The 26,474-nt window shown below is 41.2% G+C and overlaps 1 protein-coding gene and 1 long non-coding RNA gene across 5 annotated transcripts in view; one reads left to right on the top strand and one right to left on the bottom strand.

Moving 5' to 3' along the window:
• LOC100601437 (cytochrome P450 2C19) overlaps nucleotides 1–26,474 on the top strand; it is a 152,614-nt gene that overhangs the window by 91,652 nt on the left and 34,488 nt on the right. For 2 of the 4 annotated variants that reach the window (XM_030809237.1, XM_030809238.1), the window contains exons 2-5: nucleotides 19,051–19,213; nucleotides 19,383–19,532; nucleotides 24,772–24,932; nucleotides 26,095–26,271. In XM_030809237.1, coding sequence (XP_030665097.1) covers nucleotides 19,051–19,213; nucleotides 19,383–19,532; nucleotides 24,772–24,932; nucleotides 26,095–26,271 — 651 coding nt within the window. Of the gene's footprint in view, nucleotides 1–7,043; nucleotides 7,237–19,050; nucleotides 19,214–19,382; nucleotides 19,533–24,771; nucleotides 24,933–26,094; nucleotides 26,272–26,474 lie in introns of those variants that run through there. The other 2 variants (XM_003255245.4, XM_004087571.3) reach the window with 2 other exon arrangements.
• LOC115834425 lies at nucleotides 831–18,308 on the bottom strand. Its single transcript, XR_004029298.1, has 3 exons — nucleotides 18,172–18,308; nucleotides 12,156–12,160; nucleotides 831–841 (listed from the first exon to the last, which is right to left on the bottom strand). It is a non-coding gene; the product is annotated as an uncharacterized LOC115834425 (long non-coding RNA).

Genomic DNA, 26,474 nt, shown 5'->3' with positions numbered 1-26,474 from the left:
TGTTTGTTTTTTTCTTGTAAATTTGTTTGAGTTCATTGTAGATTCTGGATATTAGCCCTTTGTCAGATGAGTAGATTGCAAAAGTGTTCTCCCATTCTGTAGGTTGCCTGTTCACGCTGATGGTAGTTTCTTTTGCTGTGCAGAAGCTCTTTAGTTTCATTAGATCCCATTTGTCAATTTTGGCTTTTGTTGCCATTGCTTTTGGTGTTTTAGACATGAAGTCCTTGCCCATGCCTATGTCCTGAATGGTATTGCCTAGGTTTTCTTGTAGGGTTTTTATGGTTTTAGGTCTAACATGTAAGTCTTTAATCCATCTTGAATTAATTTTTGTATAAGGTGTAAGGAAGGGATCCAGTTTTAGCTTTCTACATACGGCTAGCCAGTTTTCCCAGCACCATTTATTAAATAGGGAATCCTTTCCCCATTCCTTGTTTTTGTCAGGTTTGTCAAAGATGAGATAGTTGTAGATATGTGGCATTATTTCTGAGGCCTCTGTTCTGTTCCATTGGTCTATATCTCTGTTTTGGTACCAGTACCATGCTGTTTTGGTTACTGTAGCATTATAGTATAGTTTGAAGTCAGGTAGCATTGATGCCTCCAGCTTTGTTCTTTTGGCTTAGGATTGACTTGGCAATGCAGGCTCTTTTTTGGTTCCATATGAACTTTAAAGTAGTTTTTTCCAATTCTGTGAAGAAGGTCATTGGTAGCTTGATGGGGATGGCATTGAATCTGTAAATTCCCTTGTAGCCCATTTATATTTAAGTTTAATATTGTTATGTGTGAATTTGATCCTGTCATTATGATGTTAGCTGGTTATTTTGCCCGTTAGTTGATGCAGCTTCTTCCTCACATCAATGATGTTTACAATTTGGCATGTTTTTGGTGGCTGGTACCAGTTGTTCCTTTCCATGTTTAGTGCTTCCTTCAGGAGCTTTTTAAGGCAGGCCTGGTGGTGAGAAAATCTCTCAACATTTGCTTGTCTGTAATGAAATTCTGAGTTGAAAATTTTTTTTTTTTTTTGAGACGGAGTCTCGCTCTGTCACCGAGGCTGGAGTGCAGTGGCACAATCTCGGCTCACTGCAAGCTCCGCCTCCCAGGTTCACGCCATTCTCCTGCCTCATCCTCTCTGAGTAGCTGGGACTACAGGCGCCCGCCACCACGCCCAGCTAATTTTTGTTTTTTGTATTTTTAGTAGAGACGGGGTTTCATCGTGGTCTCGATCTCCTGACCTCATGATCTGCCCGCCTCGGCCTCCCAAAGTGCTGGGATTACAAGGGTGAGCCACCACGCCCGGCCGAAAATTCTTTCCTTTAAAAATGTTAAATATTGGCCCCCACTGTCTTTTGGCTTGTAGAGTTTCTGCCAAGAGATCCACTGTTAGTCTGATGGACTTCCATTTGGGGTAACCTGACCTTTCTCTCTGGCTGCCCTTAACATTTTTTCCCTCATTTCAACCTTGGTGAATCTGACATTTATTTGTCTTGGGGTTGCTATTCTTTAGGAGTATTTTTGTGGTGTTCTCTGTATTTCCTGAATTTGAATGTTGGCCTGCCTTGCTAGGTTGGGAAGTTCTCCTGGATAATATCCTGAAGAGTGTTTTCCAGGTTGGTTACATTCTCCCCGTCCCTTTCAGGTACAGCAGTCAGATGTAGATTTGGTCTTTTCACATAGTCCCATATTTCTTGGAGGCTTTGTTCATTTCTTTTTACTCTTTTTTCCCTAAACTTCTCTTCTTGCTTCATTTCATTCATTTCATCTTCAATTACTGATACCCTTTCTTCCAGTTGATCGAATCAGCTACTGTTGTTTGTGCATGCATCGTATAGTTCTCATGCCATAATTTTCAGCTCCATCAGGTCATTTAAGGTCTTCTCAACACTGTTTATTCTAGTTAGCCATTGATCTAATCTTTTTTCAAGGTTTTTAGGTTCCTTACCATGGGTCAAACATCCTCCTTTAGCTTGGAGAAGTTTGTTATTACCGATTTTCTGAAGCCTACCTCTGTCAATTCATCAAAGTTATTCTCCATGCATCTTTGTTCCATTGCTGGCAAGGAGCTGTGATCCTTTGGAGGAGAAGAGGCCATCTGGTTTTTAGAACTTTCAACTTTTCTGCTCTGGTTTTTCCCCATCTTTGTGGTTTCATCTACCTTTGTTCTTTGATGATGGTGACCTACAGATGGGGTTTTGGTGTGGATGTTCTTTCTGTTTGTTAGTTTTCCTTTTAACAGTCAGGTCCCTCAGCTGCAGGTCTGTTGGAGTTTGCTAGAGGTCCACTCCAGTCCCTGTTTTCCTGGGTATCACCAGCAGAGGCTGCAGAAAAGCAAATATTGTAGAACAGCAAGTATTGCTGTCTTATCCTTCCTCTGGAAGCTTCATCTCAGAGGGGCACCTGGCTGTATGAGGTGTCAGTCAGCCCCTACTAGGTGGTGTCTCCCAGTTAGGCTACATGGGGGTCTGGGACCCACTTGAGGAGGCAGTCTGTCTGTTCTCAGAGCTCAAACACTGTGCTGGGAGAGCCACTCCTGTCTTCAAAGCTGTCAGACAGGGACGTTTAAGTCTGCAGAAGTTTCTGCTGCCATTTGTTTAGCAATACCCTGCCCCCAGAGGTGGAGTCTACAGAGGCTGGCAGACCTGTTTGAGCTGTGGCGGGCTCCACTCAGCTTGAGCTTCCTGGCTGCATTGTTTATGCACTCAAGCCTCAGCAATGGCGGATGCCCCTCCCCCAGCCAAACTGCCACCTCGCAGTTCAAACTTGGACTACTGTGCTAGCAGTGAGCAAGGCTTCATGGGTGTGGGACCTGCTGAGCCAGGCACAGTATAGAATCTCCTGATGTGCCATTTGCTAAGACCATTGGGGAAGCACAGTATTTGGGTGGCAGTGTCCTGATTTTCCTGGTACAGTCTCTCACGGCTTCCCTTGTCTAGAAAAGGGAAATCACCCAACCCCTTTCACTTTCTGGGTGAGGCAATGCCCCACCCTGTTTTGGCTTGCCCTACATGGGCCACACCCACTGTCCAACTCATCCCAATGAGATGAACAAGATACCTCAGTTGGAAATGCAAAAATCACCCATCTTCTGCATCAATCACCCTGAGAGCTGCAGACCAGAGCTGTTCCTATTTGGCCATCTTGGAATGGGAGGCCTCTATTTTTATTATTTTTTATCTTTGGATATTTACAGTATGATTGTAAAGTTTATATGGAGGGGCCAAAAAACCCAGAACAGCCAATGTTAAGAAGAACAAAATCAAATGATTAACCTTACCCGATTCAACTTCAAGACTTATTATGAAGCTGCATTAATCAAGACAGTGTGCAATTGGTGAAAAAACAGTCAAATAGATTAATGCAAATGAGTAAAGAGCCTGAAATAGATCATCAGAAATACAGCCAACTGATCTTTGAAAAAAAAGCAAAGGCAATTCAATGGGGAAAAATAGTCTTTTCCACAAAGACTAATGGAGTAACTGGAGATTCACATACAGAAAAATGAATCTGGAAATAGACCGTACATCTTTAATGCAAGTTAACTAAAAATATAGATCTAAATATTAAATGCAAAACTATGAAACTCTGGTAATATAAGGCAGGAGAAAATAAAGATGACCTTGACCTGGCAATGGTTTTTAAAATACTACAATGAAGGCACGATCCATGAAATAAAAGAATAACTAAGCTGGCCTTTATTAAAATTTAAAACTTCTACTCCACAAAAGACACTATCAAGGGAATGAGATGACAAGACACAGACTGGGATAAATATTTTTCAAAAGATATATCTGATAAATGACGGCTATCCAAAATTTTTAAAACTCAAAAATTAGAAATCAGACACCTTGATTAAAAAAATGGGCAACGGGTCTGAAGAGACACCTCACAGAAGAAGACATACAGATGCCAAATAAATATATGAAAAGTGCTAATCATTAAATGTCATTAGGGACCTGCAAGCTAAAACCCCAATGACATACTATTACACACTTATACGATGGCTAAAATTCAAAATACTGATAGAACCAAATGCTGGCAAGGATGTGCAGCAAGGAGAACTATTAGTCATTGCTGGTGGAAATGCAAAATGGTACAGACACTTCAGGAGACAGTTGGGCAGTGTCTAATAAAGCTAAAATATGTTTATTATCTAGCAGTTGTGCTCCTTGGCATTTGCCAAATGAATTGAAAATATGTTTCCACACAGAAATCTGCACGTGGATGTTTATAGCAGTTTTATTCATCATTGTCAAAAATTAGAAATCACCAAGATGTTCTTCAATAGATAAATGAATAGACAACATGGTAAACCTATACAATAAATGTTATTTAGTGTTAAAAGAAATGAACTATCAAGCCATGAAAAGACATGGAGAAATTTTATACATATTAGTAAGTTAAATCTTAAAAGGCTATGTACTGTATGATTCCAAACATATGACATTCTGGAAAAGGCAAAACTATGCCAACACTGCAAAGATTATTTATTGCTAGGGCTCGTGAGGAAGAGAGGGTGAACAGGTAGAGCACAGAGGGTTTTAAGGGCAGTAAAGCTATTTTATATGATACTACAATGGTGGATACATGTCATTATGCATTAGTCAAATCCCATAGAATGTACAACACAAAGAATGAACCCCACAGAAACTATGAGCTTTGGTTGATGATGTGTCAGTGTTGGTTCATTGATTGTAACCTATGAGAGTTCTTGATTGTGAGAGAGGCTGTGTGTGGGTGCAGGGAAAGAGGCATGTGGTAATTATGTACTTTCCACTTAGTGTTGCTGGAAACTCCAAACTGCTGTTAAGAAATACATTTTTCTAAAGCCTACTCTAACCCACCATTCTAGTCAAGCTGAGGTTTGTGTTACCCAGTGACTGTGGAGGGCTTAATGTTGATACTCCCTTGATCATTTGGACTGAGATGTGAATTCTATGAGATGGGATGTGATATGTCACTGAACTGGGAGTTGAAAAACTGTGATTCTAAGTCTTATACTGAGGCATTGTGATACTTTGTCTCACTGAGTCAACAATTGCTCATTTTTTAAAAAAACAAATCAATTCCCGTTTAGAATAATTGATCTCAGAGATCCCTTTTGTCTTCAAATTATCTATAATTCTTTCATTGTATAAACTGAAAGGTCTAGGTAGGTGCCCCAACCTAGCAGAAGAGAGGAGGAGCAGAGCTGGAACACCTAGCGCTCAAGGAATGAAATGATTATTCTAAAGAGAGCAACCGAGCTTATTTTACCCAAAATAAGGTAGTATATTTCTGTTAGAGTTTAGAATTACGTGAGTCAGGGACCAAGTTATTGCTTTTCTTTGCCCTGTATAAAGGGTTCTCCAAGGCCTTGGACTCACCCAAGTACTAAAGGTTATCAAACCAAACTCTTCTGACCCCCAATCTAGTCAACTTGGGCTGTAATTATTAATGAAATTAATGTTTATTTTGAAAATCATTTACTAGGCTGAATCACAAAATACTGAGCCATTGTACACAATCAGCAAATATCTTTGGACTCAATTGAACTGAATGTTTTGTTTGAAATGAAACCTTCAAGATGCAGGGCTTATGAATTCTAGTCTCAGCTCTAGCACCAGCTGACACCATATTCTTGGCTACGGTACTGAATCTTCAAGGCTCAGCCTCCTCATTCCTGAGATGGGTCAATTTTATTGTAAGCAAAGGCAATTGAGAGATTCCAGAGGGATATGAGGTGTGAGAATTCTCTCTAAATGGGGTTAGGATCTCTGTTAAAAATGACCAGTGAAACACTGCGCAATTGTGTCTTAACATAACTTAATTTTTCTTAATAAGAGAACTGGAAATAACCTCACTAGGAAATTTAGAACAAATATGATGATATATTTAAAGAAAATGGCTTTGCATAAGTGTTGTCGTTAGTGATCTAGTAATGTGTATCTTTCTGGTTGTATTTAGACCCTCAACTCAAATGTCAGCTCTTGTTAAGGTCTATACATTGTGGTGGTTTTGTGCTGTGGGTCCATTTAGTGATTTCCCTACCTCCCATCCTCTATTAGATTCACAACTCTTGTTCTGCCCATAATTTCCTATGCTTGCTTTGCATTATTACATTTTTTTTGAAAATGAGAGACCAAAATCAACAGAAAGCAGCCATGTCTGGAGGTGACCAGGAGGTCAAGAAGCCTTAGGTTCTCAAGCCCTTAGCACCAAATTCTCTGAGATCAGCTAAAAACAAAGTTTTAGCAAATAATTTTTTTTCAAATTTGAGACTTCTGTTCTCAAGGCATCTCTGATGTAAGAGATAATGCACCACGATGGGCATCAGAAGACCTCAGCTCAAATCCCAGTTCTGCCAGCTATGAGCTGTGTGGCACCAACAGGCGTCCTGTTCTCCCAGGGTCTCCCTTTTCCCATTTGAAAAGTAAAAAATAACAATTCCTGCCTTCACGTGTTTTTTTAGGGGGTTAAATGGTAAAGGTGTTTATATCTGCTAAGCTAATTTACTTGATATATCTTTGGTTATTGAAGATATATGAGTTACGTTAGCTATTTCATGTTTAGGCTGCTGTATTTTTAGTAGGCTATATTAAATAGAGGATTTCATTATAAAGGACGAAGTCTCCTAATCTTTGATATAGCATTGACATACTTTTTAAATATACGAGGCATAGAATACATCCATTTCCGTCAAAATCATAAATTCCCAACTGGTTATTAATCTAAGAATTCAGAATTTTGAGTAATTGTTTTTGTATCAGATTGTTTACTTCAGTGCTCTCAATTATGACGGTGCATTGGAACCACTTGGGTTAACATTTTTTTTTTATTACCAATACCTAGGCTTCAGCCAAGTACAATGAAACCAGAATGTACAGAGTGGGCACTGGAACGAAGGAGAACAAGACCAAAGGACATTTTATTTTTATCTCTATCAGTGTGTCAGAGTCCTTTCAGAAGGAGCATATAGTGGACCCAGGTGATTGGTCACTTTATCCATCAAAGAGGCACACACTGAATTAGCATGGAGTGTTATAAAAGGCTTGGAGTGCAAGCTCACGGTTGTCTTAACAAGAAGAGAAGGCTTCAATGGATCCTTTTGTGGTCCTTGTGCTCTGTCTCTCATGTTTGCTTCTCCTTTCACTATGCAGACAGAGGTCTGGGAGAGGAAAACTCCCTCCTGGCCCCACTCCTCTCCCAGTGATTGGAAATATCCTACAGATAGATATTAAGGACGTCAGCAAATCCTTAACCAATGTAAGTATGGTCCTTCAGTGGCTTGCAAAAGGTAAGTAAATTCACCTGTATTTTTTGAATAAAGCATATCCCTAGAGGTACAGTGTTACAAGAGATCATTGTAAAGTAAAATACTTTGAAAGGCTTTGTTGCCTTTTCTGGTCTGTCAGTGTCAGAAATAGTGGAATGAAATAATATATTTTGTGAGTAGAGAAAGATTTAGGTCTTTGCATGTTAAATTCAGAATAACAAACTGTCAATAGTTTGAAATGTTGTGTTCCTTCTTTATTTCATAGCCATTTGCTATAATTTTTGGCTGAAGGTAAATGGTAAGGGACGTGGTTGTTATTAGAGATTTTATTAAATAAGTCCTCTGCTATATTAGCCATGTGTTTTATTCAGAATAGCCGTGAAAATTGAACTTCTCTGAAGAAATAATTTATGCCTGTTGTAAAGGAAATAGCTGTGGGTTTAGGACTAGCAAAAGCAGATAAGTGGTAGATAAGAAGTTACAGACTTCAATTGTTAGATCCACAAACTAATGTTTTAATTAAACTATAGCTACAATATATAAACCCCAAAATGACCTTAGGGTTTAGTAATAGTAGAAAGAGGGTTAGAAGATGTATAAGTATTAGAGTTTTTTCTCGAGTAAAAGATGTTTTGATAGTGTTAATATGATACGTGAATACACCTCGTTGTGTAATAATTAGCATATCCAGAGAGTAAAGGGCTGCGATTAGTATATTAAGCCTTATAAGCATGATGGTATGATTAGATCAAGAGAATGAGGCTGTAGTTATGAAGACTACTCCTACTAGATTGATGGTAGGGGGCAGGGCAAAGTTGGTGAGGATAGTTAAGAGTCATCACTTTCAGGGAGAGCAGTGTTTGAAGGCTCCGTGTTATTAGTATGCTTTTGTGTCTGGAATTGGTTCCTTCCAGTGGGTACTTGGTCTCGCTGTCTTCAAGAATGAAGCCACGGACCCTCGTGGTGAGTGCTACAGTTCTTAAAGATGTTGTGTCCAGAGTTTGTTCCTTCAGATGTTCAGATGTGTCCGGAGTTTCTTCCTTCTGGTAGGTTCATGGTCTTGCTGACTTCAGAAGTGAAGCCGCAGACCTTCGCAATGAGAGTTATAGCTCTTAAAGGTGGCGTGTCTGGAGTTGTTCATTCCTCCTGGTGGGTTTGTGGTCTTGCTGGCTTCAGGAGTGAAGTTGCAGACCTTTGCAGTGAGTGTTATAGCTCGTAAAAGTAGTGTGGACCCAAAGAGTGGGCAGCAGCAAGATTTATTGTGAAGAGCGAAAGAACAAAGCTTCCACAGCATGGAAGGGGACCTGAGCAGGTTGCCGCTGCTGGCTCAGGTGGGCAGCTTTTATTCCCTTATTTGGCCCTGTCCATGTCCTGCTGATCAGTCTATTTTACAGAGTGCTGATTTTCCATTTTACAGAGTGCTGATTGGTCTGTTTTTACAGAGTACTGATTGGTACATTTACAAACCTTTAGCTAGACACAGAGCACTGATTGGTGTGTTTACAATCCTTTAGCTAGACAGAAAAGTTCTCCAAGTCCCTATCCGACCCAGAAGCCCAGCCAGCTTCACCTCTCAATCCCCCCTCTAAACAGGACACCCCAGCTGCTGTGGGAATTGGGTGATGACCACTCTATCTACTTCCTGCTGGAGAGGGTCAAAGAAGGGGCCCTGCAGTTGTAGTGTCCTCCAGAGGGGAACTCTTTAGGCCAGTGAAAGGGCCACTGGGTCAGTCCAGGTGTCCTCAGTAGGAGTTGTTAGTTGAGCTCATTTGGGGTTCCATTTGTAAGACCATCTGTAGTTTGATGGCTTTGATCCTAGAGGAAACAAATTTGACAAGGAGGTTAAAAATACAGGGCCCAAAGGCGAGTAATAGCAAGATGGCTGCCATGGGACCTAGAAAGGGGAGAAGCCATGTTGCCTAACTTCAGAGGTTGGTATAAGAGTTTGAAAGGCATTGTCTGATTTCAGAAGCCATTTCCTGTAAATGCTGGACAGCATCTCGTACTATTCCTGATTGGTTAGTGTAAAAATAACACTCTTCCCCTAAGAAGGTGCAGAGTCCTCCTTTCTCAGCAGTGAGGAGGTCTAGTCCTCAGTGGTTTTGGAGAGTAACTGTTGCGAAAGAGTCTATTTGGGATTGTAGAGTAAGGATAGATTTTGTTATTTCTTGTAAACTGAGAAATTCTTTGAGAGTATGTGGTAGTAGGATAATGAAGTAGATAAACTGGCTATTCTGGTTCCTATAGCAGTAGCCATTCCTAACCCTATAAGTACGGATATTAGTTGTATGGCTTTGCACTGATGGAGTTGAGTTTTGAGGGGTAATGTTAGGGTCTGATTTCCTGGGGCAATGTTTATGTTGGGACTTAGAAAGACTAAGGTGCAGGTGCCAGTCCAGTTAGTGGGAAGGCAGATATAGGTCGACATTCCACATAAGAAGAATATACATTGGCTGGGTAGACACAACTGGTTGCGTATGTTAAAAAGGTGTGTGTTTGTTGTTTTCATTTTCCCATACTCCTAGAGTACTTGCCACGGTAGCTCTGGTGAGTGGCCGGAAAGGGGTGTTGGGAGAAAACTGAGTTGCTCCCTGTGTTCTATTTTCCCACTGAAGAAAAAACCGTTTTGTGTCTACTAGGAACCACTCAAGAGAGTGATTGAAAGGGGATGAGAAGACATTTACTAGTGGTGGGGGAGCTGCTGCAGGGGGTCCAGGGGTGAATGGTCATGCAGGGAGTGTTTGCCATTACAAAACCTGGACTGTTTGTTAAGCAGGGAGGAGGTGATGATTTTTTGGGGCCCTGAGAAGCGGACAGTCCATCTGAATAGAGCTGCTTGAGTGACTTGGAAGTTACTATGATCAGTTGGGGCTTGAAGTTGTAGGGTGTAATTATACTGATGGGGTAGTAGGTGCCCCAGGGGCAGGCCTGATAACAGGTTGCATTGGATGCATACAGGGGCTTGGAAAGTTAAGATGGTATTTGTAGTTACAGGGCTGTGTATGGGCTTTCCATTGCTTGTGTAATAGGTGAGGTGGAAATGTAAGAATGTAAAAGTTGGATTGCACGTCCTGTTAGGGTATTCTTGGTCCTATCAGAGATGGAGAAGTCAGATAATGATTGCATATTTAGACGTTGGAAAGGGTCTTTTCCTTCATAATGAGGGTGGTAGGTTAAGTTGGTAAAGACCCAGTTTTTTGTGGGAATGGGGGTGGCAACATAAGCAGAGGTTGATAGAGAGATACAAAGCCAACAATCATTTGCCAGGGAAGGATTGGACTGGTTTAACAAAGAGTGGGTTAATTTGAGAGTCTTGTAGAGAAAATTAGGAACTAGTGGAAAGGGAGGGGTGATTGTATGAGGTATCCAAGGAAGCAGGAGGGATAGATAGGCAAAGAGTAATTAGGAAGGTAAAGATGGTGCTCTGGAAGATGAGATCATTTTATCCAGGCCGAGTTAAAGGTAGGAGTAAATTGCTGTCAGAAGGAAGGAAGATAGAAAGAAGGTTGATGTGATTAGGATTTTCATCCCAGCAGGAGCTACAGTGTATAGTCCTATTGCAAAGAGTATGGTAGTATGCTGCTTAATAATATGATGAAATAGTAAAAGGGTTCCATTAAAGGGGCAAGAAGAGGTGTTAAGGATAAAGATTATGTAGGTTTTCACTTATCTTTTTTAAGGAGGAAGGGGTTTTTCTTCAGGATCAGTGGTAGGAGCCTTTTTAGTCTGGGATGTTTCCTTCCAAAATAAGAGATGCAAGTCCTCCAACAGTTCGCAGGTGTATCGAGGCTGGTCTGGCTGATCTTGGGACTGCTGAGTTGATGGTCCTGCAGGTTCCTCAGGGGATGTTCAAAATTTAACTCAGGTGTGGTGAATCCAAGATTCCACTCCTACACCTTAACTGCAGTGAGGTTAGAGAGGATTACTGAGTATAGTCCTTCCCACAAAGAGGCCATAGATAGGGAGGTAGAGGTGAGAGATTTGATCAACACTAGATCTCCTGGTTGAAACAACTCTGTTCCCTTTTCTCTGTGACATCCCTCAGGTAGGTTTTTAAGGTTTCATTGATATTTTGCCAAATAAGTTATATCTTTGACCAAGTTGACCATTTCCTGATCAAGTAGGAAGTCATTTGTGAAAAAAGGCCATCCATACAGCATTTCATTTGGACTGAGCCCCATTTTGTGAGGAGAATTTCGGATTCTCAACAAGGCCATGGACAAAAGAGTAGGCCATGGGAGATGAGATTCTTGTGTTAGTTTCCTTAAGTGCCTCTTGAGTGTCTCATTTGCCTTCTTGACCTTCCCTGAGGATTGTGGCCTTCAGGTGCAATGAAGGTGATATTGTATCCCTAGCACCCTGGAAATTCCCTAAGTTATCATGGCTTTAAAAGCCAGACCATTGTCACTCTGTAAGCTTTGGGGAAGCCCAAATCTAAGAATTATTTCATGAATTAGGACTTTAATCACTTTCTGAGCCTTCTCTATCTTGCATGGGAAAGCTTCTATCCAATTTATAAAGGTATCAACACAGACCAACAAGTATTGAAATCCTTTGACTTAGGCATATGGGTGAAGTCTAACGGCCACTCCTCTCCAGGATAGTGACCTATTCTTTGTTCCCCCAAAGGGGCCTTACGATGGACCAAGGGATTATTCCTTTGGCACACCTCACAGGCTTCGACTACCTGTCAGATTGTCCGGAGGAGATTTGGCCCTGTAAATAGGGATTTGGCCATTTGATTAGTGTTTTCAATACCCATATGAAAAGTTTGGAGGAGGGCTTTAAGTATTTTCCACTGGCTGGCTTCAGGTATAAGTACCTTTCCTTCTTCTGTCATTAACCACGCTGAGGGGAGAGAAAACTATGCCCCTGTGAAAGTCCCCATTCTGTTTCAGTCAGGGAATACTGAGACTTAATCTCTTGGAAGGGTTTGTTCCATACCAAGGGTCCTTCCATAGGTATTTCTAATGGGAGGTTCCGCCTGGCAGCAATTTTGGCCTCAGCATCTGCCTGATGGTTTCATTCTGCCTTTTGTCCTTCACCTTTCTGATGGCTTTGGCAGTGTAAGACTGCCACCGCCTTGGGTTTTTGCACTGAGCGCAATAACTCCATAATTTCCTTGTGGTATTTAATGGGGGTTCCCCCGGAGGTTAGGAACTCCCTTTCTTTCCATATTGCAGCATGGGCATGTAGGATTAGATAAGCATACTTACTATTTGTATACACATTTATTCTTTCTCCCTTTCCCAGTTCTAAGGCTCGGGTAAGTGCCAACAGTTCTGCTAACTGGGCGCTGGTCCCTGTGGGAAGAGGCTTACTTTCAAGTATGGTTACATCACTAACTATGGCATGGCCTGCCCTTCGTATCCCATTCTCCACAAACGAACTTCCATTGGTATATAGGTTAAGGGCAGGATTAGCTAAGGGGACTTCTAAGAGCTCATTTCAGGTGGCATAAATCTGGACTATAATTTGTTGGCAGTCATGCTATATTGGTTCCCCATCCTCTGGGAGAAAAGTGGCAGGGTTGGTGGCTATGCATGTATGTATTTGAAGCACCAGTCCCTCAAGGAGTAGCACCTGATATCTAAGTAGGCAGTTGTCTGATAGCCATAAACTTCCTTTGGCACCTAGTATGCCATTTACATCATGAGTAGTCCAGACAGTGAGAATTTTTCCTTGTATTATTTTGATAGCCTCTGACACTAAGACGGCCACTGCCACAACTGCCCATAAACAGTGAGGCCAGCCTTTTGCCACAACATCAATTTCCTTGCTTAGGTATACCACTGGTTGTGGGGTTGTCTCACGAGTCTGAGTAAGGACTCCAAGAGGTATCCCTGCTCTCTCTGTGACATATAAAGAGTTTTGTCCTGTGGGAAGGCTTAAAGCTGGAGCTTGTACTAGGGCCTGCTTTAAGGTTTTGAAGGCTGTTTCTGCCCCTGGTTCCCATTCTACTAGATGAGTATTTGCCCTCTGGGTCTCCTTGATTAGAGTATAGAGGGGCCTGGCTATCTCACTGTATCTGGGGATCCATAGTCGGCAAAAGTCAGTGATTCCAAGGAATGCCCACAACGGTTTTAATGTCTTAGGGTGAGGATAAGCCAGTATAGGCTGTATTCATTCCTTGCTGAGGGCCCTGGTCCCTCTGGCTAAGATTAGGCCTAGATATTTGACCTGCTGTAGGCAAAGCTGGGCCTTTGACCTAGACGTCTTGTACCCTTGATTAGCTAGAAAGTTCAAGAGATCTAGAGTAACCTGCTGGCGTGAGGCTTCCGAACTGATAGCCAAAAGTAAATCACCCACGTACTGAAGGAACAGAGTGCCTGGACTTGAGAAGTGGCCTAGATCTTGGGCCAGTGCCTGACCAAACAGATGAGGGCTATCCCTAAGCCCTTGGGGCAAGACCATCCATGTAAGTTGGGGCATGTGGTCTGAGGGATCCTCAAAGGCAAAGAGAAACTGGGAGTCAGAGTGCAGGGGAATACAGAAGAAGGCATCCTTGAGGTCCAGAACAGTGAACCATTCTGCTTCCTCTGATATTTGACAGAGCAGGGTATAGGGGTTTGGTACAACTGGATATAGAGGAATTACCTCATTGATGAGTATAAGATCTTGCACTAGTCTCCACTGGCCGTTTGGTTTTTGTACTCCTAGAATTGGGTTGTTGCAGGGACTGCTGCATTTCCTTGCTGAGCCTTGAGCTTTTAAATGTTTAACAATATCCTGTAATCCTTCATGAGCTTCAGGCCTTAAGGGATATTGCCTTTGATAAGGAAAAGTGGCGGGGTCTTTTAGCCTGCTTTGGACTGGGTAGGCATTTTTTGCCCTTCCAAATTGTCCTTCCAGTGCCCAGACTTCAGGGTTAATTCCCTCAAGTAGGGGACAATAAATGGGTAACTTGTTTCCAATATTCATGTAGATAATAGCTCCAGCTTTCACTAATATATCCCTCCCTAATAAGGGTGTGGGATTTTCAGGCATAACAAGAAAGGCATGTGAAAAGAGCAAAGTCTCCCAATTACAACTGAGGAGGTGGGAGAAATACCTGTTTACAGGCTGTCCCAGGATTCCTCAGATGGTAATGGACCTTGAGGACAGTCATCCAGGACAGGAGATTAACACTGAGAATGCCACACCATTGTCCAGGAGGAAGTCAATTTCCTGGCCCTCAATGGTTAAACATACCCGGGGCTCAGTGAGCGTGATGACATGAGCTGGTGCTTGCCCTGGGCACCCTGAGTCCTGTTGTTGGATCATCTGGTTGGGGGCTTCTGGCCCAGAGAACCATTGCACTCTGGGGCAGTGTGCCTTCCAGTGATTGCCTTGGCATAGCAAACATGGGCGAGGGGGGGCAGCTTCTTTCTCATTGGACAATCTTTTTTAAAAGTGTCCTTGTAAACCACACTGATAACAAGCCCTACCAGGTGATTGCCCTGCTCCATTTTCTGTCCTCTCTGAACCACCAAGCTTTGTTTGTCTGAGAGCCATGACTAAGGCTGCAGCCTTTCTCTGATCTCACTTTTCCTTTTGGGCCTGTTCCTCTTGGTACCTATTACAGAACACCGAGGTTGCCAGGTTTAATAATGTCTCCAGATTTTGTTCAGGGCCCAGGGCTCACTTTTGGAGCTTTCTCCTGATATCTGCAGCTGATTGGGTAATAAACTTATCTTTTAGGATCAGTTGACCCTCTAGTGAGTTGGGTGACAGGGGAGTATATTTTCTTAAGGCCTCCTGTAGCCACTTGAGGAAGGCAGAAGGATTTTCTTCCTTTCCCTGAGTTATGGTGGACATCATTGAATAATTCATGGGCTTTTTCCTAATTCTCCTTAGTCCTTCTAAACACAGGTCCACAGATGTTTATGACTCCAGTCCCCATGATCTGAGTCAAGGTCCCAGTGGGGATCCCTACCGGGGATGGGTTGCTCACCAGTGGGAAATTTGTCCCTTTCTTTAGCTGTCATTCTATCATTTACTTGACTAAGATACTAGGTATCTCCAAACTCTCAGGTTGCAGCTAAAGCCACATTCTTTTCATTAAAGGCCAGGGTTTGATCTAACAATAGCATGACATCTCTCCAAGTGAGATCGAAGGTATGTCCTAGACCCTGTAGGACATCTATGTACCTATCAGGATCATCTGAAAACTTCCCCAGGTCTGCCTTGATCTGCTTTAAATCAGAGAGGGAGAAGGGGCCATGTACCCAGGTTGGGCCAAATTCCCCTTCCCCTACAGCTTAAAGGGGACATAACCAATAGCCCGGGGGTTTTTGTGGACCTTTGGAGATTTCTTTGCTTATTTCTTTCTGGGAAGGGGAGATTAGAGGAGGCTTATCATTAATAGGAAGTGGAACTATAGGGAGGCTAGGATATGGGGGTAAGCTGAAAGGTCCTCCTGTGGGATGTAAATTGCAAGCTTTGCATAGTTGTGTATTCTCCTTCAATGAAAAGAAAGCTTGGACATAAGGTATTTCACTCCATTTGCCTTTCCTCTTACAGAAAAGGCCAAGCTGCAGGATAGCATTGTAATTTATACTTCCCTCAGGTGGCCATTTTTCCCCATCAGAGAGAGAATAGTGCGGCCAGGCCATAGTGCAGAAAAAAATGAGCCACGTCTTTTTCAGGTTTTGTGAGTCAAATTGGTCCCAATGGCTTAGGATACATTTCAAGGGTGAGCCTGTTGATGCCTGATTGTCTTCTATCTGAAAGACAAAACTCTCAATTGTTTTGGTTTGTTTCTTTCTCTCCTGCCCAGGAACCTGCAACAGTCCCTGGACCCTGCTGATCAGAATAGTTGCACTCACTGATGCAGCAGCAGAAACACCTCTTGCCCAAGAACCCAAAATGGTCCCTGGACCTTGCTGATTGGAATAGTTGTGCTCACTGACACAGCAGCAGAAACACTAGTTTTCCTCTTAGACCACAAGGAGGACTGAGGAAGGTCGGATTTAGTGGCCCTTACCAATGCATTCTTGAAAACCTGTACCCTTGCCTGTCCTCCTAGACCACAAAGAGGAATGAGAAAAATCAGATTTAGTGGCCCTTACCAACGCATTCTTGAAAACCTGTTAGAGTCCTAAGTGTTCTCCTCTTAGTATTGGGATTTTACCTGTGTCCTATAAAGATGTTATGCCCCAAAAATGAAGTGGAGGGTCATACCCTGAGGGAGGGAAGGGATCTCCAGAGTTGGAAGAGTGATGCCTTTTGTCCTCATTTATATGAATAGAAAGGATAGAATTTCTGAGGCTCCCCATATCCTAGCTTCAGGAATAGTTTTTGTTAGGCCTGCTTGTCTGAGGAGGGATTCTAAAATTCCAGATAGTACCTCCTAAAACGGGGCTTTGGGCAAAAATGATTGGTGAGCCTGGGTACCTAAAGAAGGTAACAGAGTCCTGGAGTTTATACTAGAAATCATTCATTTGGGAGAAACTAGAAAAGCACCAGAGACAGGCAGTGGTTTTTAGAAGTGGGACTAGCCTCGGAGAAGAGAGGCAAGAGGAAGTTTGTCTGGCAGGCACTAGGACCCAGGAGGCAAGGGTCAGGATAGATAGGATAGATGGGCAAGTCTTGCTTGGGTGACATGACTTTGACAGTTCTGGTCATGGCCACAGGGCCGACCAACTTGTTGTTGGGACCCCGGAGCTGAATGGCTTTCCTCTCTGTTGACCCTTGGCTCAGCCCAGAAATACAGGAAAAGTGGAAGCTGGTTCCAGGCAAACCAACGCTCCCAACTCCAAAGAGTCAGGGGTTGTTTGAGAGCCCTTTCCCAGAAAGCCTGACACCTATGTCTTTAGTCTGGCTGCCACGCTGGTCATTTTTAACTGGCTGAAAGGTGCCCGGTATTTAGCCCCCGAATTCTAAGGAAAAATAGGACAGAATAGCAAGTGAAAGGGATCCAATGGTACTCACTGCTTGGTGATGGGCAAAAGTCCCTTCATTGTCACCAAAATGTGTCTGGAATTGGTTCCTTCTGGTGGGTTCTTGGTCTCACTGACTTCAAGAATGAAGCTGCGGACCCTCGTGGTGAGTGTTACAGTTCTTAAAGATGGTGTGTCCGGAATTTGTTCCTCCAGACGTTCAGATGTGTCCAGAGTTTCTTCCTTCTGGTGGGTTCATGGTCTTGCTGACTTCAGGAGTGAAGCTGCAGACCTTCGCATTGAATGTTACAGCTCTTAAAGGTGGTGCATCCAGAGCTGTTCATTCCTCCTGGTGGGTTCATGGTCTTGCTGACTTCAGGAGTGAAGCCACAGACCTTCTCATTGAGGGTTACTGCTCTTAAAGGTGGCATGTCCAGAGTTGTTCATTCCTCCTGGTGGGTTTGTGGTCTTGCTGCCTTCAGGAGTGAACCTGCAGACCTTTGCAGTGAGTGTTACAGCTCTTAAAGGTGGCACATCTGGAGTTGTTCGTTCCTCCTGGTGGGTTTGTGGTCTCACTGGCTTCAGGAGTGAAGCTACAGACCTTCACAGAGAGTGTTACAGCTCATAAAGGTAGTGAAGACACAAAGAGTGAGCAGCAGCAAGATTTATTGCAAAGAGTGAAAGAACAAAGCTTCCACAGTGTGGAAGGGGACCCAAGAGGGTTGCCACTGCTGGCTTGGGTGGCCAGCTTTTATTCCCTTATTTGCCCCGCCCATGTCCTGCTGAGTTGTCCATTTTACAGAGTGCTGATTGTTCCATTTTACAGAGTGCTGATTGATCCATTTTTACAGAGTGCTGATTGGTGTGTTTACAAACCTTTAGCTAGACACAGAGCACTGATTGGTGCATTTTTACAGAGTGCTGATTGGTGCATTTACAAACCTTTAGCTAGTCACAGAGCACTAATTGGTGTGTTTACAAACCTTTAGCTAGAGAGAAAAGTTCTCCAAGTCCCCACCCGACCTAGAAGCCCAGACAGCTTCACCTCTCAGTTTGGCTGTGTACTTGTTTGTAGTTTGAATTTGCAAGGCAGAATAATAGGGATGAGGTTAGTCCATGGGTAATTATTAGGGCATTTGCACCTGTAAAACTTCAGGGGGTTTTAATGAGAAGAGCCATGATAATAAGTGACATGTGGCTTATGGAGGAGTAAGTAATGAATGATTTTAGATCAGTTTGGCACAGACAAATTGAGCTTGTTATGATTATTCCTCATAGGGATAGCCTGAGGGAGGAATAAGCTATAAACTCTGCGAGGGGGTTAAGGATTAAGGTGATTTGTATAATCCCATAGCCACCTAATTTTAGGAGTACTGCTGTGGGGACTATTGACCCAGCAATGGGGACCTCTACATGGGCTTTTGGGAGTTCTAGGTGGAGTCCATAGAGAGGTCTTATTACTATAAATACTATGATACATGCTAATCATAAAAGGCTGTTAGACCAGGAAATTGTTAGTTCTGGTATTTGTCTTAAGGTAGACACGAGAGTGCTGATAAATTTCTCAAGAATGAGTGTTTGAATAAACAAAGTTTCAAATTTGGGTCTTTTGTATATTAGCTGTGGGACACTGAAAATGAATTTGTCATTCTCTTAGCTCAGTTAGTTTGTTTAAAATAGAGCAAATAGACTGCTGAATATGTTGGTGTAAGGATTAATTGTAATCTGTGTAGCAATTGTCTGACCATTGCCTTGCACATCATAGGCCATCTGAGTGGCAAGTATAATAATCATCATCATGTTTATATATACAATTCAGAAATATTTGAGCCTGTGTGACTGAATAAAAGCATACAAATACAATGAAAATATGAATCTAAGTCAGGCTTAGTAAATGGATGAAACAATGACTTCATTTGCTGTTAACTGTATCTCCTTTTCTAGCTCTCAAAAGTCTATGGCCCTGTGTTCACTCTGTATTTTGGCCTGGAACGCATGGTGGTGCTGCATGGATATGAAGCGGTGAAGGAAGCCCTGATTGATCTTGGAGAGGAATTTTCTGGAAGAGGCCATTTCCCACTGGCTGAAAGAACTAACAGAGGATTTGGTAGGTGTACATGTGCCTGTTTCAGCATCGGTCTTGGGGATGGGGAGGATGGAAAACAGACTAGCAGAACTTCTTGGGCAGAGCTTGGCCTATCCACAGGCTCCCCAGTGTCAGCTTCCTCTTTCTTGCCTGGGATCTCCCTCCTAGTTTCTGTTTCTCTTCCTGTTAGGAATCGTTTTCAGCAATGGAAAGAGATGGAAGGAGATCCGGCGTTTCTCCCTCATGACGCTGCGGAATTTTGGGATGGGGAAGAGGAGCATTGAAGACCGTGTTCAAGAGGAAGCCCGCTGCCTTGTGGAGGAGTTGAGAAAAACCAAGGGTGGGTGACCCTACTCCATATCACTGACCTTACTGTTCTACTATCTTCTCTACTGACATTCTCGGAAACATTTCAGGGGTGGCCAGATCTTCTATTTGGAGTCCTGGTTGTTAGCTCATGTGAAGCAGGGTTTGAAGCTGAGAGCCAAGGGAATTTGCACATATTTGTGCTGTGTGTGTACAGGCATGACTGTGCATACAATGTTGGTATAAAAGGTTCATTTAATCCTACATTCTCCTGAACTTTGCTTTTTTGTTTTCAAATAAGAAATCATGAATATAGATTTTGAGTTCATATTTTGGAAGAGTTAAAGAGCAGTGTTTTTTCCATTACCTATTCCAGAACATGTCACCAGAGAATACTTGACAAGTGGACATGGTGGGAATGGCCCTATCACACCCCTAGGGAGCATGAACCAAATGGCATGTGCTTTTATTTAATTGGACTGTGTTTGTATGGTCAGCCTCACTGACTTGTCTAGGGTTTCTTTTAGGCCGATGCTTGCCGTTCTGGCCAGTAATGACATTCTACAGTTTTTATTGCTTAGGCATATCTTAGTGCAGTTCTCATCAATTTTTATTTCTCTGTAAATACAGCATTATTTAAAAAATAGTGTTGATTATTTCTTGTTACTCTATTGATTTATTTTGAGTAAACATATACTATAACATAATTCTGTGAAATAGACAAATGTCAATTTATAAAATAATTTATTTAACTAGATTTTAATTATTAGCAATAACTGTAATTTTTATTCCTTAAGTATAATTTGGCTCTGTTTCATTTTGCTTATCTCTTTCCAACCATATTTATGAAATTTTGGCTTAGAAATTTATTATTATTTTCCACTGCCAACTCTACTCACCTATGAAGTTTTACAATGAATCTGTTTATCGGCTTGGATACCAAATTACCTCATTTTAAAATTCTGTTTTCCAAATGAAGTGAAAGACTGAAAATCAGATTTATCTGTGAATGATACACACACACTCAACAGACTTCCAGCTGTTCAATGCCTTGCTATTCATTCAAAGTACTTTTGACTAAAGTCACTATTTAGGGCCTATAGGTGTGAATTTGGAAGCTCTTTAAATATAAAGTTTAATATTTCAAAATAATAAGAGCTATTTATGACAAACCCATAGCCAATATCATATCGAATGGGCAAAATCTGGAAGCATTCCCTTTGAAAACCAGAGCAAGACAAAGATGCCCTCTCTCACCACTCCTGTTCAACATGGTATTGGAAGTTCTCACCAGGGCTATCAGGCAAGAGAAAGAAATAAACGGTGTTGAAATAGGATGAGAGGAAGTCAAATTGTCTCTGTTTACAGATGACATGATTGTATATTTAGAAAACCCCATTGTCTTATCCCCAAAACTGTTTATGCTGATAAGCAACTTCAGCAAAGTCTCAGGATACAAATTCAATGTGCGAAAATTACAAGCATTCCTATACACCAATAATAGACAAGCAGAGAGCCAAATCATGAGTGAACTCCCATTCACAATTGCTACAAAGAGAATAAAATGCCTAGAAATACAACTTAAAAGGGATGTGAAAGACCTCTTCAAGGAAAGCTACAAACCACTGCTCAGGGAATTAAGAGATTACACAAACAAATGGAAAAACATTCCATGCTCATGAATAGTAAGAATCAATATTGCAAAAATGGCCATACTGCCAAAATTAATTTATAGGCTCAATGCTATTCCCATCAAGCTGCCATTGACTTTCTTCACAGAACTAGAAAAAACTACTTTAAATTTCATATGGAACCAAAAAAGAGCTTGTAAAGCCAAGACAATCCTAAGCAAAAAGAACAAAGCTGGAGGCATCATGCTACCTGACTTCAAACTATACTACAAGGCTACAGTAGCCAAAACAACATGGTACTGATACCAAAACAGATATATATACCAATGGAAGAGAACAGAGGCCTCAGAAATAATGCCACACGTCTACAACCATCTGATCTTCAACAAACCTGACAAAAAAAGCAATGGGAAAAAGATTCCCTATTTAATAAATGGTGTTGGACAAACTGCCTAGCCATATGCAGAAAACAGAAACTGGATCCCTTCCTTACATCTTATAAAAAATTAACTCAAGATGGATTGAAGACTTAAACATAAAACCTAAAACCATAAAAACCCTAGAGAAAAACCTAGGTAATACCATTCAGGACATAAGCATGGGCAAAGACTTCATGACTAAAACACCAAAAGCAATGGCAACAAAAGCCAGAATTGACAAGTGGTAAACTAAAGAGCCTCTGCACACAAAGGAAACTATCATAAGAGTGAACAGGCAACCTACAGAATGGAAGAAAATTTTTGCAATCTATCCATCTGACTAAGGTCTAATATCCAGAATCCACAAGGAACTTAAACAAATTTACAAGAAAAACAACAACAGCAACAAAACTTCTGGGTCTGTCCTGCAGACCCTGGCCAATGGATGAAATGAGTACTCATATACAGGTATGCGGTGTAAGAGCAGCTAGGGGACTGTCTGGCTCAAGTGGCCAGAGTGTAGCCTCAAGAAGCTGGAGCTGCATGCTTTTATTCAGTGCAGGCACAATGCTGAAAACCTGGAGCCCACACAATCTGTAGGTAATTAATATTTATCGTTCCCCTTTCAGGGAACATCAAGAACAGATGATCAGGCCGGGCACGGTGGCTCACGCTTGTAATCCCAGCACTTTGGGAGGCCGAGGTGGGTGGATCACGAGGTCAGGAGTTCGAGACCTCTGTGAAACCCCGTCTCTACTAAAAATACAAAAAAATTAGCCGGGCATGGTGGCAGGCACCTGTAGTCCCAGCTACTCGGAGAAGCTGAGGCAGGAGAATGGCATGAACCTGGGAGGCGGAGCTTGCAGTGAGCTGAGATTGCACCACTGCACTCCAGCCTGGGTGACAGAGTGAGACTCCGTCTCAAAAAAAAAAAGAATGGATGATCAAAGGTCAGTTCCTGGTCAACATAAGTAAACAAGCCTGTTCAAGATGACTTCCCTTTCCCTCCCTTGTGCATACTTCTCACCCTCTGCTTCAGGGTCAGAGAACAGCTGCCTTCAGCTATTCTCACCTGAAGCTCTGCAGAGCCTTCCGACCTTTCAGAAGGCCTGCTCCTTTCTCTATACTTTCTCCCACCACTCTGATGGATCTCCTACAAACAACTCCATCAAAAAGTAGGTGAAGGATATCAACAGACACTTCTCAAAAGAAGACATTTATTTGGCCAACAAACATATGAAAAAAAGGTCATCATCACTGGTCATTACAGAATGCAAATCAAAACCACAATGAGGTACAATCTCATGCCAGTTAGAATGGCGATCATTAATAAGTTAGGAAACAAGAGATGCTGGTGAGAATGTGGAGAAATAGGAACGCTTTTACACTGTTGGTGGAAGTGTAAATTATTTCAACCACTGTGGAAGACAGTGTGGCGATTCCTCAATACTAGAACCAGAAATTCCGTTTGATCTAGCAATCCCACTACTGGGTATATACCCAAAGGATTATAAACCATTGTACTATAAAGATACATACACATGTATGTTTATTGCAGCACTATTTACAATAGCAAAGACTTGGAACCGACCCAAATGCCCATCAATGACACACTGGATAAAGAAAATGTGGCACATATACACTGCGGACTACTATGCAGCCATAAAAAGAATGAGTTCATGTCGTTTGCAGGGACGTGGGTGAAGCTGGAAACCATCATCCTCAGCAAACTAACACAGGAATAGAACACCAAACACCGCATGTTCCCACTTATAAGTGGGAGTTGAACAATGAGAACACATGGACACAGGAAGGGTAACATCACACACCAGGGCCTGTTGAGGGGTTGGGGGGCAAGGGGAGGGAGAGCATTAGGACAAATACCTAATGCATGTGGAGCTTAAAACCTAGATGACAGGTTCATAGATGCAGCAAACCACCATGGTACATGTATACCTATGTAACAAATCTGCACAATTCTGCACATGTATCCCAGAACTTAAAGTAAAATTAAAAAATTAAAAATATATAAAGTTTAACAATCACTTGATTACAACAACTTTATTTCAGAGATCCTCCACCAAACAAGAAAACCTTTCGTATAATTTAATTTATTTAGCTATTAAATGATAGACTTGGTCTAATCAATGTCAAATTTCAAATAAGTTAAATTTGAAGGATGATTAGAGACGATAGGCAATTAATTCCTAGAGAAGAAAATTCATTTTTAAAAAACTAAAGAAGAAACAAAAACTCCATTTATTAATTTACTTTTTTTTCTTTTTTCTTTTTTTTTTTTTGAGTTGGAGTCTCACTCTTTTGCCAGGTTGAAGTGCACTGGTATGATATCAGCTCACTGCAACCTCTGCCTCCTGGATTCAAGTGATTCTCCTGCCTCAGCCTCCCAAGTAGCTGGGATTACAGGCACCCACCACCACACTTGACTAATTTTTGCATCCTTAGCAGAGATGGGGTTTCACCATGTTGGCCAGAATGGTCTTGAACTCCTGATGTCAGGTGATCCACCTGCCTTGGCCTCCCAAAGTGCTGGGATTACAGGCGTGAGCCACTGTGCCCTACCTAATTTACTTTTCCTTGTTTGCCTTATCTGGGATTTACATTTCAAATAACAAGTTTTTGTTTAATTTTTTTTTGACAAACTAATCTATGTTTAGGCATACTATTCATTTATGTTTGTTTTCCTTCTCATAAAACACATTCTGCTTCTTGCATTTATTTTCTCAAATACATGAATTCACCCATAGTCTCTCTAGTTCCTCTCTACTGGTTCAATACATGATTCTTTCAGCTATTCGTTATAATATAAAAGGTTTGAAATCCCCAACTATTCTCGCCCTTTCTATCTCAGTGCTTTGTTGTCTACAGACTTTGCAGACTGATGTGATTCCCTCTGAAACTTGAATTATTCGGTTTCCAAAAAAGTCTCTTTTTTTTCTTTCCAAAGTAAAAGACAAATAGGCCAGGAATGTAAATTTAGCATTTGAGCAACCATTATTTAACCAGCTAGGCTGTAATGGTTAATTCGGGATTAATGTAAAAGTGATGTGTTGATTTTATGCATGCCAAACTCTTTTTTGCTGTTAAGGGAATTTGTAGGTAAGATATTGCTTAAAATTTCTAAACTATTATTATCTGTTAACAAATACAAAGTGTTTTATATCTAATGTTTACTCATATTTTAAAATTGTTTCCAATCATGTAGCCTCACCCTGTGACCCCACTTTCATCCTGGGCTGTGCTCCCTGCAATGTGATCTGCTCCATTATTTTCCAGAAACGTTTTGATTATAAAGATCAGCAATTTCTTAACTTGATGGAAAAATTGAATGAAAATGTCAGGATTGTGAGCACCCCCTGGATCCAGGTAAGGCCAAGATTTTTGCTTCCTGAGAGACCACTTATGGTCTTTTTTTTCTGAGAAATCCAAAATTGTATATGGATCAAGCCCTGAAGTACATTTTTGAATACTACAGTCTTGTCTAGAAAGCCATGGGGTGAATATCTGGGAAAGATGGCAAAGCTCCTTATTTTATGCACAGGAAATGAATACCCCAAAATAGATTGGGCTTCTAAGTCCATTAGCTCCCTGATCAGTGTTTTTTCCACTAAACTCCAAAGCCCTCTTTCTATAAAGTACTTTGGTAACAGCCCCAAAGCTTGCTCATATCACTCCATGGACATCCAGGCACTTTGGAGTCTTCCATTACTCACAAGGCTTGTCCTTCAATTCACACTTTGTCATATTATGTGACAGAAATATCCTAATCTAAAAGACATTATCTCCTTCAAGGAGAGAGAATCTTTGGAACCATAGAAGCTGCCCAGAAACACTGAATAGGGCAGAGGTGTTTGATGTCTCAGTTGGGATTCTAGCTGTTGAGATAGCTGGGTTAAGAATAAAAAAATTATTGTTTTTTTGGTGTATGAACCATAAACAGACTTCACACTTTTACCCTGTGCTGAATTGGCATGTTTTATACTCTGCCTAAATAATAATTGTATGATTTTACAGAAGTCATTTAACTGCTCTGGTGCACAGTTGGAATTTGAAGTATCTTTGAGCCCCTCCCACTTCTAAAATGCTAATTCAATTTCAGAGTCTACTTGATAGAAATCAATATAGCAGGGACTAGCTTTGTACTATCAATCAGGTTGTGCAAACTCTTTTAACCTATGCTGTCATCTCCAAAATATTAATGTAGTAATTCATACAATCTTATATTTCAAGATTGTAGAGAAGAATTGTTGTAAAAAGTAAGAGAATTAATATAAAGATGCTTTTATACTATAAAAAGGAGGTATGAGTCTAGGAAATGATTATCATCTTTGATTCTGTGGTCAGAATTTTCTTTCTCAAATCTTTTATAATCAGAGAATTACTACATATGTACAATAAAAATTTCCCCATCAAGATATACAATATATTTTTTTCTATTTATAGCTTTAAATTACAACCAGAGCTTGGTATATGTTATGTATGCCTTTATTAAATGCTTTTAATTTAATAAATTATTGTTTTCTCTTAGATATGCAATAATTTTCCCCCTATCATTGATTATTTCCCGGGAACCCACAACAAATTACTTAAAAACATTGCTTTTATGGAAAGTTATATTTTGGAGAAAGTAAAAGAACACCAAGAATCGATAGACATAAACAACCCTCGGGACTTTATTGATTGCTTCCTGATCAAAATGGAGAAGGTAAAATGTTAACAAAAGCTTAGTTATGTGACTGCTTCGTATTTATGATTCATTGACTAGTTTTGTGTTTACTACGGATGTTTAACAGGTCAAGGAGTAATGCTTGAGAAGCATTTTTAAGTTTTTATTGTATGCATGAATATCCAATAAGCATCATAGAAAATATAAAATTAAATTGTTAAATAATTAGAATACATAGATGA

The sequence above is a fragment of the Nomascus leucogenys genome, chromosome 3, assembly GCF_006542625.1.
Source record: "Nomascus leucogenys isolate Asia chromosome 3, Asia_NLE_v1, whole genome shotgun sequence".
In the NCBI taxonomy this organism is placed as follows: Eukaryota; Metazoa; Chordata; class Mammalia; order Primates; family Hylobatidae; genus Nomascus; species Nomascus leucogenys.
The sequence above is the reverse complement of the archived record's forward strand: the minus strand, read 5'-3'. Positions and strand labels throughout refer to the sequence as shown.